The following is a 13,753-nucleotide window of genomic DNA, read 5'->3' as shown; positions in this document are numbered from 1 at the left end:
CAGTATGGCTGATGGGGGCCATGCTGTTTTTGTACACAAAATAAATCATGATTTAGGAGTAAATATGCATATGCTCTGAGTGAGTTATCAGCAACTACACTGCACTGTTAAGGTCTTGCACCTTATTGCCCATTTGTACTGCACTTTCTCAGTAACACTTTTTCTGCATCTTCCCTTTGTACTACCTCTGTGTAATTAAACAATCTGTATGGATGGCAGGCAACATCAAGTTTTTTCTACTGTACCTTAGTACAAGTGACAACACGTCAATTACTACAAATTTAATTACTCTATAAACCATTATTCCAAAAACATCACTTACACGTTTCATGGTGTAGGAGGGAAGCTTTTCCCGAAATTTCTGAGAAAATAAAGAGATTAAACCAAGTTAAGAAAAACAATGATATCGTCAATGTTAAAAGAAAAATGTTATCGTCAATATTGAAGGACAGCAATTATATTAACAAAATTAGATTGTTTTAAGTACCCCACTGATTCATCTGCAGTGTGTGGCGCAAATGGTCAGTGCTAGGTTATGGCTTTAAGTCAGGAGTTCCCAACCAGGGGTCCTCGGACCTCTCAGTTAATGGTAGGAGTCCATGACATAAAAAAAGGTTGGGAACCCCTACTACAAGGCAGTCAATAGGAATAGAGCAGAAAACAGATGCTAAATGAATCTGGTAGGCACTACAGGAGCCTCCGCTCCAACACCAGCAAGCACAGGAAGAGCTTCTTCCCTGAGGCTGTGACCCTGCTGAACCTCACATCACAGCACTAAGCAGTATTGCACCCATATTGGACTGTCTCAGTACTTTTATATTTGTGTGCTGTAGCACTTACTTTTTATTCACAGTTATTTTGTAAATAACATTACTCTTTGCATTTCTGGTTAGATGCTAACTGCATTTCATTGGCTTTATATCTACTCGGCACAATGACAATAAAGTTGAATCTAATTTAATCTAAAACAAAACAAAATGCAGGAAATACTCAGGTCAGGCTGCATCTGTGGAAATAAAAATCTGTGTTAACACCTTTGTTGAGGAAGAATTTTATTTCAAAGGTACAGCACGGTACAGGCCTTTCCAGCAAAACAAGCCCATGTCACTCAATTATATCCCCATGACCTACTAATCCACACGCCTTTGGAATGTGGGAGGAAAACGTCCGCCCAGAGGAAAGTCACCAGGAGAACATACAAATCCCTTAGACAGTGGCGGGAAATGAACCCAGGGTGCTGATGTTAATAGCATTACAATGCCACCCACATATTTGTCTGAAATATAGTTGTAACTAATTCTCTATTGCATGCTTCTTGAGAATCAGTGACTACCTTCCTAATGTAATGGTGACTATCCATCCAACAACCACCACATCCAAATCTCTCTTACCTCTTAAAATATTTCTTGAATTACTTTTTCAACAGTGTTGTTAACAACCTGGCCTTATGTACTGTGTCTTCAGATTTTCTTCCTACTCACTTGGAGTATGGTTAGCTGCCTTGAGCCCCTTATCTAAGAAACAACATGCTTGCATTGGAGAGGACCCAGAGGAGGTTTGTGAGAATGATTTAGGGTGTGAAAGGGTTAACATACGAAGAGTGTTTGATGGCTCTGGGCCTATACTTATTGGGGTTTAGAAAAATAAGGGGAGCAATCTCACTTAAACCCTCAAATACTGAAAGGCCTAGGTAGAGTGAAGAGGATGTTTCCAATCGTGGGGGAGACTAAGATGAGAGGGAATAGAAGGATGTGCCTTTAGATGAGGATCTTCTTCATTCCAGGGCACACAATCACAGTCTAGGTTCAAACAAAGTATCTGAACCTCTGGGGATAAAAACTACTTGGAGTCAGGTGTTCCAATCAAGGAGATGAGATTGGAGGTGTGGGTTGTAGAGGTGCATTGCCCTATAAAAAAGGCACACAAAGTCAGATCACTGATGGAGCCTGCTCTTATCAAGATAGATCTGTTTATGAGCAGCGTGCTTTGATCAAAACAACTTTCAGAGGACCCTAGAATTGCAGAGGAGCATTAAACTAGAAAAGGCTACCAAAGCGTTTCTAAAGACTTGCATTTCATAAGTCCACAGTAAGGGAAATTGTCAACAGATGGAGGAAATTCTGTACTGTTGTGACTCTCCCTAGGAATGGGCATCCTGCAGAGATTACAACATGCAATGCTGAAGGAGGTGAAAAAGAACCCAAAAGTAACAGCAAAAGACCTGCAAAAAATTTTCTCAAACTTGCTAAAGTCTCTGCTCATGCGTCCACAATAAGAAAAACACTGGACAAGAATGGTGTTCAAGGAAGGATACCACTGAGGAAATCATTGCTCTCCAAAATGTCTCAACATTGCAAAGATTACCTGGATGTTCTACAATGCTTCTGGGACAATGTTCTGTTCACACTCGAGACAAAAGTTGGAATTTTTGGCAGAAATGCACACTGCATTGTTTGGAAGAGAAAAGGGCAGTGCACACCAATACCAAAACCTTATCCTAACTGTGAAGCATGATGGAAGGAGCACCATGGTTTGGGGCTACTTTGCTGCCTCAGGGACTGGACAGCTTGCAATCATTGAGAGAACAATGAATTCAAATTTGTATCAAGACATTTTACAGGAGAATGTCAAGGTAGTGGTCCATCACCTGGTGTAGGAAGACAATGATCTGAAACACAAGAGTAAATCAACACAGAATGGTTTAAAAAGAAGAAAATTTGTGTTTTGGAATGGCCAAGTCACAGTCCAGACCTTAATCCGATGAGATGCTGTGGCATGATGTGAAGGCAGCTACTCAAACAAGGTACCCCAAAAATATTAATGAACTGATACAGTTTTGTATGGAGGAATGGTCTAAAATTCCTCCATGCCATTGTGCAAGTCTGATCAGCAGCTACAGGAAATGTTTGGTGGAGGTTATTAATTACAAGGGTTCACATGCTGTTTCCAGCCTGGTCTGTGAATGGTTAAAACACTGTGCTCAACAAAGATGTGAAAAGTACAACTGCTTGTGTGTTATTAGTTTAGGCAGATTGTGTTTGTCTAATAATGTGATTTAAATGAAGATCCGACTACATTTTATGAATAATTAATGCAAAAAAAACAGGTAACTGCAAAGGGTTCACAAATTTATTCTTGCAACTGTATAATTGATATCTGGCCTCAAAATGTTTATGGGTAATAAAAAGATGAATGTAGCCCCAAAAAACAAAAACACTATAAATCAGGAGTTCCCAACCTGGAGCTCATGGACCCCTCAGTTAATGGTACAGGTCCCTGGTATAAAAAAGGTTGAGAACCCCCATTATAAATGTAAATCTGAAAGCAGTCTGATTAAATGACTTTCCACTTAAACTTTTAAAGCTAACATTGGTACAGGGGGCTCCTTATGCTAGTTTGCCTCCTTTCTGGCATTCTACCTTTACAATTGTAAATAATTCCTTACAATTAGATCATTCTCTTTTACACTTATATACTCGAAATGACATTAAACAATCCTAAATCTTGAATCTCAAGGCTAGAAGTAGGAAAATAGCAAGTGTAGAGTTAATTAAATAGTGTAGGGTACCATGGTCCCAAGATCTCAAGTCTAAATCTAGTTGAATAGGTGCCCTCAAAAGCTCAAAGTAAATTTATTAGCACAGTGTGTATACAACATAGGACCTTGAGATTCATTTGTAGGCATCCCCAGGAAAATAAATACATAGAATTCCTGAAAAACCAGAGAGAATCCCTGAAAGAGTCTACAGATTGTTTAGCCACTTCAGTGCTGAGACGAGTGAAGCCATCCACCCCATTTGCAGGGCAACATATGTTTCTGAACCTGGTGGTGTGGGACACAAGACTCCTGCAACTCCAGCCCAATAATAGGAGGAGGGAAAGGGAGGGGAGGAGGAGGGAGATGGGTCAAACGCAGGCAGACAGGACAGGTTCAGGTGGGGAACCTTGGCTCGTACAGAGTAGTGGAGCTGAACACTGGTTTGTTTTCTGCTCTAGGGGCTGAGCACTTCAATCTGGCTTGAAGCCTAGCCCAGCGTTCTCTCCTCCGGTAATGGCCAAGCTTCGTCCACTTCAAGCTGCCATACCTGTATTCCTGAGAATCAGATCGTAAAGTCACTAGTTCATTTACACTGTTCAAAAGCATGTTTCTTAAAGGGAAATTACAGCTGTGTATTGCAGCGATCGTAGTCACAAGTATATCAAGTAGAATATAGTAAGGCTGGGCAAGGCAGGTTTATTTGTACAGCACTTTTCAAACGGCAGTTCAAAGTGCTTTACATGAAACAAAATATTAAAAAAAATCAAATTTCACACAATATAAAGAGAATAAAATCATGCATAAAGACAAAGGAATACAAGTTACGGTGCAGAAGGTTCTAATTAAAAGCTACAGCAAAAGGAAAAGTTTTAAGCCTCGATTTAAAAGAGCTTAAAGTAGGGGCAGACTTCAGGTCATTCCAGATATGTGGAGTATGGTAACTAAAAGCTGCTCCACCATGGTTAGTTCTGACCCTGGGGACGGTAAGCAGACCCGTCCCAGAAGACCTGAGAGCTCGGGAAGGTTCTCAATGCAGCAAGAGATCAGAGATGTACTTTAGCCCTAGACCATTCAGTGCTTTATAAACCAGTAGTAATATCAGAAAGCCAGTGTAGTGATCTGAGAAACAGAGTGATGTGCTCCACTTTCTTGGTCTTAAAGCCGCAGCATTCTGAATGAGCTGCAGCTGTCTGCGGGATTTTTTAGAAACCTGTGAAAATGCCATTACAGTAGTCAAACTTATTAAAAATTAAAAATAAATGCATGGACCAGTTTTTCTAGATCTTGCTGAGACATTAACTCTTGCTATATTTTTAAGATGGTAGTAGGCAGACTCTGTAATTGTCTTAATGTGGCAGTTAAAATTTCAGGCTTCAGGCTTGGTTTATGGACTGTAACAACAGGGATTCTAAATAAGCACTGACTTTTAATTGTTTTTTTTGGCAACAAAAACAATTATTTCAGTTTCCTCTTTGTTTAACTGCAGGAAATGTTGGCATATCAAATGAGTGATTTGTTCAATACAGTCTTTTAATGGTTGTATGAGATCATAATCACTTAATGACACTGTTATATAAATCTGAGTGTCATCTGCAAAATTATGGTCAGATATTTTATTGCTTACCATGATTTGAACTAGAGGGAGCATGTATATGTTAAATAGACGAGGCCCTAGTATGGACCCTTGAGGCACTCTGCATATCATTTTTGTTTGCTCAGATATGTAGCTATCAATCGATACAAAATAGTCCCTGTCCTGTAAATAGAATTTAAGTTACTTTAGGTCTGTACCAGAAAGCCCCTCTCAGTTTCCCAGTCTGTCCAGTAATATGTCATGATCAACTGTGTCAAAAGCAGCAGTGAGATCCAGTAGAACCAAAACTCAATTTTACCATCATCAGCCTTGAGGATCTATACCCCCATCCTGGCCTCTCTGAATGAGATTTACTAAATTACAAGCAACTTTGAATGCAGTACAAAACAAATCCTGTCCCAATGATCTGGGTTAGAAATAAATTCAAGCTCCCTCCTGGTGAGATACAAGTCATATTAAACAAACCACATCACCCCAAACATTCACATATACTGTCAGCTGTCATTAGAAACATTATATAAAATACAGCAGATAACCGGGAAGGTGAAAATTCACAGAAAGGAAAAGGTGAAAATGATAACTACAGGACTTTGGTCTTATTGATTATGTCTCAGTTAGGTTAAATTTGCAGTTTGTTCTTGACATCCTGACACTAATCTCAAGAGCAATACCTTCATCTCCAGGTATCTTGAACTCGTCATCTTCTTCAAAAGGTCTTCCCTCAGCTCCTCATCCAAGAACACATCCCTAGTAACCGTTTCAAAGAGGTACTCCAGGTCAGCACCGGTCTCTGGTTTAAATTCCTTCTTGACTGAAGTGGACGAACTTGGATTTCTACGATTCGGAAAAGGATCGTTGCAACCAGAGAGGAATAAAATACTGTAGTTATAAACTGGCCATAGACAGCAGTAAGGTAAATAATCAGTTAATTTTTACTCATAATAAAACTTAAGATAAACTGCAATTCCGTGATGGAGTCGGCAAAAAACAGAGAGTGAGAATAAAGGGATCCTATTCTGGCTGGCTGCCTGTTACCAGTGGAGTTCGACAGGGGTCGGTGTTGGGACCGTTACTTTTTACTATGAACTATGGTATTAATAGATCTGTGGCCAAATTTGCCGATGATACAAAGACAGGTGGAGGAGCGGGCAGTGATGAGGAAACAGAGAGCCTGCAGAGAGACTTAGATAGTTAGGGGAATGGGCAAAGAAGTGGCAAATGAAATACAATGCTGGAAAGTGTATGATCGTGCACTTTGGTGGAAGAAATCAATGGACAGACTATTATGTAGCTGGGAAGAGAATTCAAAATGCAGAGATGCAAAGGGACTTGGGAGTCCTTGTGCAAGATACCTTAAAGGTTAACCTGCAAGTTGAGTCAGTTGTGAAGAAGGCGAATGCAATGTTGGCAATCATTTCTAGAGGTATAGAATATAAGAGTCGGGATGTGATGTTGAGGCTCTGTAAGACACTTGTGAGACCACACTTGGAATAGTGTGTGCAGTTTTGGGCTCCTGTGTTTAGAAAGGATATATTGACATTGGAGAGGGTTCAGAGAAGATTCACAAAAATTATTCCAGGAATGAAAGGGTTACCATATGAGGAACGTCTGGCAGCTCTTGGGTTGTATTCCCTGGAGTTCAGGAGAATGAGGGGGGAAACATTCATAGAAACGATCCAAATGTTAAAAGGCCTGAGCAGGTTAGGTATGGCAAAGTTATTTCCCACGGTCAGGGATTCTAGGACAAGAAGGCACAACTTCAGGATTGAAGGACGTCCATTTAGAACTGAGATGCAGAGAAATTACTTCAGTCAGAGGGTGGTAAATCTGTGTAATTTTTTGCCACGAGCAGCTGTGGAGGCCAAGTTATTGGGTGTATTTAAGGAAGAGATAGATAGCTTCTTGATTAGCCAGGGCATCAAGGGTTATCGGGTGAAAGCAGGGGAGTGGGAATGACTGGATAAAGTGGATCAGCCCATGATTGAATGGCGGAGCAGACTCAATGGTCCGAATGGCCTACTTTTGTTCCTAAATCTTATGGCCTTATGATCTCAGGGTATTGGGCTGGACAGTAACATGGCGGTTAGTGCAATTACTTTACAGCACCAGCAAAGACTGATCGGGGTTCAATTCCCGCTGCTTTAAATTCTCCCCTTGACCATGTGGGCTTCCTCTCACATTCCAAATACGTACAGGTTAGGGCGGGGGTCGGCAACCCGCGGCTCCGGAGCCACATGTGGCTCTTTTACGTCTGTGCTGCGGCTCCCTGTTGCTTTGGGAAATAATTGGTTGTGGCGACCCTTTTCCTGGCACATCCGAACCGACTCACAATAAGATAGCCTACGGGGGTTTGCGAGCACAGAGCTTTGGAGCCTCTGCGCCATGGGGGGGGGGGGGCAGGTTGAGGGAGGCTTAAAAGTGAGGCTGAAGATTTCGAATAAAGTTTTTTTCCTTCGACTGCAGTTACCGACTCCGTGTCGTAATTTTAGCGCTGCGTGTAGCACACCGCTACATGGTCAGTATTTAATTAATATGTATTTTATGTTAGTTTGTTAGTTTTTGAAATGTAAATCTAAATTTGAAGATTATGGTGATCTTGTACAATCTAAATAAGACATTGTGGCGACCCATTTCCTGACACATCCGAACCGGCTCACAATTAGCCAGCGTTCAGGCTAAGGGAGATAGCCTACGGGGGTTTGTGAGTACGTGTCTTTTGCAGCATCCGCGCCCATGGGGGGCGGGTTGAGGGAGGCTTAAAAGCAAGGCTGTTTAGTTCGAATAAAGCTATCTTTGACTGCAGTTTACTGACTGCGTGTAGCAACCGCTACAACGTGTTTTTATCACTGGCTGTCCAGAGGGGAGGTGCTGAAACGCTTTGTCGCGCGTCTGGAAGAAGTGAAAACTTTCCTGGGCAGCAAAGGGCTCAACTTTCCTGAGCTGGAACAGCCAGAGTGGCTGGAAAAGCTACACTTAATGGTAGACATGACAGCGCACCTGAACACGCTGAACACAGCTCTTCAACGGGGTAAGGACGTACAGCCCTGCACATGTTGGAGGATGTTTTGCATTCGAGCGCAAGTTGACGTTGCTTGCCAGAGATTTACAGAAAGGCACATTGTCTCACTTCCCCAATTTGAGAGAGTTCAAACAATGTCACGACATGATAAATTCGGAGTATTTACATTCTGCAATCATCGCAATGCAAACATCGTTTGGGAAACGCTTCTGTGAGTTCAGAGAGGAAAAAAACACATTATCCTTCCCGGTCACTCCCCTAAGCATCGATCCATCCCTACTGAATACGACTGTCAGGTGTGAGTCAACCTGAAGAAGTATGATAAATATTTTAATTGCGTATTATTTTACGTATATTCATATGTTTTCATTGTTCAGTGAAATAGTCCTTTTATTTTTCAGGTTGACAGCTGGCTGACGTTATTTTTGGTTTGCTGCTGGCGGCAAATTTAAGTTTGGCGTTTTTCATAAATACAAGAAGGACTCAAATAGACGTTGAGTATTTTACTTAAAAGTAACCTTCAACCCAACGTCTTTTTTTCGGAGTTCAAAATGTTTTTGTTGCATGCAGAAATGTAATTTCGTTTTCTCTGCAGGAGTTCATCAATTTCATAAATGCAACACATTATAGTTTATTTATACATAGCATAAAGGCAAAACAAAACGTTGTATGCAGTGTTATTTCATTTTAAATGTCAAACGGGTTTTGCGGCTCCCAGTGTTTTCTTTTCTGTGGGAAACGGGTCCAAGTGGCTCTTTCAGTGGTAAAGGTTGCTGACCCCTGGGTTAGGGTTAGTGAGTTGTGGGTATGATAAGTTGTGAGGCGTGGCGAGGCTACATTTGCAGACTTCCCCCAGCATGTCCTCAGACTGTGATGGTCATTAATGCAAATGACACATTTTACTGTATGTTTCAATGTACAAACAAAGCTAATCACTTTCTTTTATCCTAAACCATTAAGGGAGCACAGCTGCCAACGTGCTAACAACAGGAATGAAGAGGTAAACACTTCAGGTGAGTAGGGATAATTATTTGCCAAGACGTACCATCTTTGAAATCAAACTATGTGCCTCAAATTTAACGTGTCAGCCAGTGTGGATGCCTCCAGCTGGGATTAGAAAAACCTGTGGTACTTTAATGCATACTCCTCAAACTCCTTTGCATTAACATTTCAGAGCACCTGTCCTGGGACCAGCACATTAGTTTAATCACAAAGAATACACGACAGCACCTCTACTTGCTTTGAAGTTTGTGCAGATTCACCAAAACTTTTTGACAAACTTCTATAGGTGCACAGTGGAGAGTATCATAACAGGTTGCATCACAGCTTGATTTGGAAACACCAATGCCCAGGAATGGAAAAGACTATACGCTACATCCGAGTCATTATCAGGCCAAGCCCTCCCCACCAGAGAGTGCAATTACAAGGAGCACTGCCACAAGAAAGCAGCATTCATCAAGGAACTCCCACCATCCAGGCCATGCGACTCTTTCTACACCATCTGGCAAGAGGCATAGGAGCCTTAAGTCCCACACCACCTTGTTCAGCAACAGTTATTACCCTTCAACCCTATTTCAGCTGAGATTGGTAAAGCTGGAACCAGAGCAATGTTTAAGGGGAGCATGAAGGGAAAATTTTTCACTCAGAGGGTGGTGAGAATGTGGAACGAGTTGTCAGAGGAAATGGTGGATGTGGGTCCAATTTCAAGAGAAATAAGTTAATAGATAGGAGGGGTATGGAGGGCTATAATCCGGGTACAGGTTGATGGGACTAGGCAGAATAATAGTTCAGCCGAAACTGCATTTCTGGCAACATACTTGTGAATCTTTTCTGAATCCTCACAGAATCATTTGCAATGGTAATGACAGTGGAAATGTCAGTGTTTGTCATTGTCACAGCACAAATCTGACAGTAGTTTCTGCAGTATACACCAGGTCATTTCGAACAGATTCCTAGTTCCAACACAAGCTGTTTTGCAAGGGTGAAGGGGGAGGCAGAGGGGGCAGGATATTCACAAAATACTGAAATTAATTAGGTACATGTGAGAGTTTGAGCAGTCAAGATGGGAAAGAGAAATGGGACTCCAAAGTCAAACTTCCAGTAAGTTTATTATCAAAGTACAAATATATACTGAGATTTGTTTTCTTGCGGACATACTCAGTAAATCCAAGAATTATGAATCAATTAAAGACAACAGGGCAGACAACCAGTGTGCAAAAGACAACACACCGCAAATACAAAAGAGAAAATAATAAATAAGCAAGAAATAATTGAGAACTTGAGATGAGGAGTCCTTGAAAGTGTGTTCATAGGTTGTAATGAGTCAAGTGAAGTTGAGTTAAGTTATCCCTTTTGGTTCAAAAGCCTGATGGTTGAGGTGAATAATTGTTCCTGAATCTGGTGGTATGAGTCCTGAAGCCCCTGTACTTCTTCCTGATGGCAGCAGCCAGAAGAGAGCATGTCACAGGTCGTGGGGATCCCCAATAATGGATGTTTTCCTGTGACAGCATCGAGTAGTTGAGCTCAATGGTGTGGAGGGCTTTACCCATAAAGGACTGGGCCATACCCACAACTTCTTACAAGATTTTCCATTCGAGGGCAATGGTGATTCCATACCAGGCTATGGTGCAACCAGTCATATATTCTCCACCACATATCTATAGAAGCTTGTCAAAGTCTTAGATGTCACACCGAATTTTTGCGATCCCCTAAGAGCTACTTAGTCAGTTTATTATCAAAGTATTTACACATCATCATATACTACTGAGATTCATTTTCTTGTGGGCATAAGGAAAATAGAAATACAATAGAATTTCTGAAAAACTATACATCGTTGACTGACAAACAACCAACGTACAAAAGAAAATAACTTGTGCAAATTTAAAAAAATACAGTACTGAGGACATGAGTTGTAGAGTCCTTGACAGTGAGCCCATAGGCTGTGGAATCAGTTCGGTGTTGAGGTGGGTGAAGTTATCCACTCTGGTTCAGGAGCCTCATGTTTGATGGGTAGTAACTGTTTCTGAACCTGGTGGTGTGGGACCTAAGGCTCCTGTATCTCCTTCCCTATGGTAGTAGCTAGAGCCTGAATGTGGACGTCCTATTCTGAAGAGAGACACAGATGGAGATTGAGGGAGGTGGTAGTTTGGGGTACTGTAATTGGAGGAAATGTACATAATTCACAACCACCGACATTGAGTTGAGGTTTCACTTAAGAGGCTGGTCCGACATGATGTCATGATTTTTAGCACATGCTTTAGCATGCTTTTAGCATGCTTAGGTTTTGGGATTCAATAAAATGTGTTATGGTCATTAAACATAACATGCCTCACTTCATTTTATTTGCAAAAACCTACTTTATGACCCCAATGCTCTAGGACGATTCCAAAGTTATTGAATACATCAGCCAACACAGTCGCTTTGGAGTTTTGGGAGCAGAATTTGTTGCTTTGTTTGAACAACCCAAGGTGCAATTCACTCTGCAAGAAATCACCGCCAATGACAGCAAACTCTACTACATTGTAGCATCGCTCAGCAATTCCACAGCTGACAGTAGTAATTCTGCCTGAATACTATAAACACCCATTGCTGAAACTCAACTTTTAGAGACTTTTAGACTATCAGAGTCTGAACGCACCAAGCAGTTGTTCTCCTTGCTTGCCCTCGGCGATGTTAGGCCTTCAGAGCTAATGGACCATATGCTGTCTCTCCTGGGATATTTCTTTTATTGCTAAAGAACTCTTTATGCAGCAAATGCCTGATCAAGTTCACATAGCTGTCGTTAATGCACTGATGAAGGACTATAAGGAACTTGCAAAATTAGCTGCCAGAGATGCACAATTCCTTCTCTTTTCCCTGCCTCAATAAACCCAGTCAGCAAGGCCCCTAACACAAGAATGCAGGAGCTGAGGAAGGGATAAGGCCAAGTCTGTGTTTTTACCATGCTTATTTTGGTATGAATGTAGACCGCTTTGCAGCTTTCACAGAGCCACCTCATCAAGACATCAGAGGTATGTTATCACTATGGATTCCAGATGCCAGGGTTCTCTGCTGTTCATAACCAGCACCCTTTCAGAGCAACCCTTCCTGTGGGACACAGGTGCTCAGGTGAGTGTGGTACCAACATTACCTATTGATGAGAAGGCAGTGACAAAACCTCACTGGAGGCTGCCAACATCAGCGGGATCCTGAAGTATGGAATAACAGGTGATGCTCTGCTTTAGTCAGCAACGTTACGCATGGGACTTCATCCAGGCTAGAGTGTCTACACTTCTGCTTGGTGCAGATTTCTTGTGTGTCCAAGGACTGTTAGTCGATCTTAAGAATTGCCAGCTTGTGGATGCCAAAGACTTTGGGTCGTTATCCTGCTCCTCCAGTAAGTTCCGCATAATGACCCTGTCCAGCACATGCACCACCACGTGAGTTTACTTGACTGCTGGGCAAATCCCCAGACCTCACAAGGCCCACATTCTCCACTACAGTCACAAAACACTGGGCTGAGTACCACATTTCTTCAACCAGCATGTGCCCATAGATTGGACCCAGAAAAGCTGGCAGCTGCAAAGGCTGAATCTACCAACATTGAAAGACTTGGAACTGCAAGCTGGTCGATCAGCCCCTGGGCTTCACCCCTCCATATGGTCCCCAAGTCCAATGGTGGTTGCCACCCTTGTGGTGAATACCTATGCCTTAATGAGGTGACTTCCTCCAATCATTACACGGTCCCACACATCCTAGACTTTTCAACCTGTTTGGCCAGAAAGTTAATCTTTCCCCCAAAATCGATCTAGCTAGAGACTATCATCAGGTGCCTGTGGGCTCAGTGGACATTCCCAAAATGGCTCTGATAACCACGTCTGGCCCTTTTGAGTTTCTGCGCATGCTGTTCAGACGGGAAACTGCAGCACAGACTTTCCACTGGCTGACGGACTCTGCATTCTTTTTGTTGATCTGGATGACATACTTGTCGCTAATGCATCTGAATCCAAACATGTGACACATCTCTGCACACCACGCGCTTAAACCAACATGGGTTGATTTCTAACGCTGCTAAATACCAGTTTGGGTTGTCACCCAGTGATTTGCTCGGCCATCTCATCTCCGCAGAAGGTGCGAAAACCCCTCCCATCAAAAGTAGGCACTGGTATGGACTTCCCACACTACAGAAAAAATACAGGAGATTTTAGGCACGGCGAATTTTCTATCACTGCTTCATTCCGCGAGCTGCTGAACATGCTCCCCCTGTACAGTGTGCTTGAAGGCAATACCTCTAATCAAATGCTTGACTGATCAACACACACGACCGGGGCATTTGATGAGACCAAACAAACCCTTTCTAACACAGCCCGACCAGCACATCAGCTCCCCACCACACACAGCCATTCTTACTGATGCATCTGACCATATTATGGATACTGTGAACAAACAGTTATTTGGAGGTGTGTGGCAATCGTTCACCATCTTCACCCAGCAGCTCTGTCCCCCGAAAGGAGGTACAGCACTGTTGACCGTGAGCGTCGCTTTTTATCTGACTGTCCAACATTTTCTTCTGGAGGGTCATCAGTTTGTTGACCACATGCCCCTTGTGCAATGGCCAAAATAT

At 42.3% G+C, this 13,753-nt stretch overlaps 1 protein-coding gene across 2 annotated transcripts in view; it reads right to left on the bottom strand.

The window, feature by feature from the left end:
• dhx36 (DEAH (Asp-Glu-Ala-His) box polypeptide 36) overlaps positions 1-13,753 on the bottom strand; it is a 130,452-nt gene that overhangs the window by 98,801 nt on the left and 17,898 nt on the right. For both annotated transcript variants that reach the window (XM_059992411.1, XM_059992413.1), the window contains 2 exons: positions 5,804-5,966; positions 323-361 (listed from right to left, as the gene is read on the bottom strand). In XM_059992411.1, coding sequence (XP_059848394.1) covers positions 323-361; positions 5,804-5,966 — 202 coding nt within the window. The remainder of the gene's footprint in view (positions 1-322; positions 362-5,803; positions 5,967-13,753) is intronic.

Source organism: Hypanus sabinus, chromosome 2, assembly GCF_030144855.1.
Source record: "Hypanus sabinus isolate sHypSab1 chromosome 2, sHypSab1.hap1, whole genome shotgun sequence".
NCBI lineage: Eukaryota > Metazoa > Chordata > Chondrichthyes > Myliobatiformes > Dasyatidae > Hypanus > Hypanus sabinus.
Note: the sequence above shows the minus strand (reverse complement) of the source record. Positions and strands in the feature narration are given on the sequence as shown.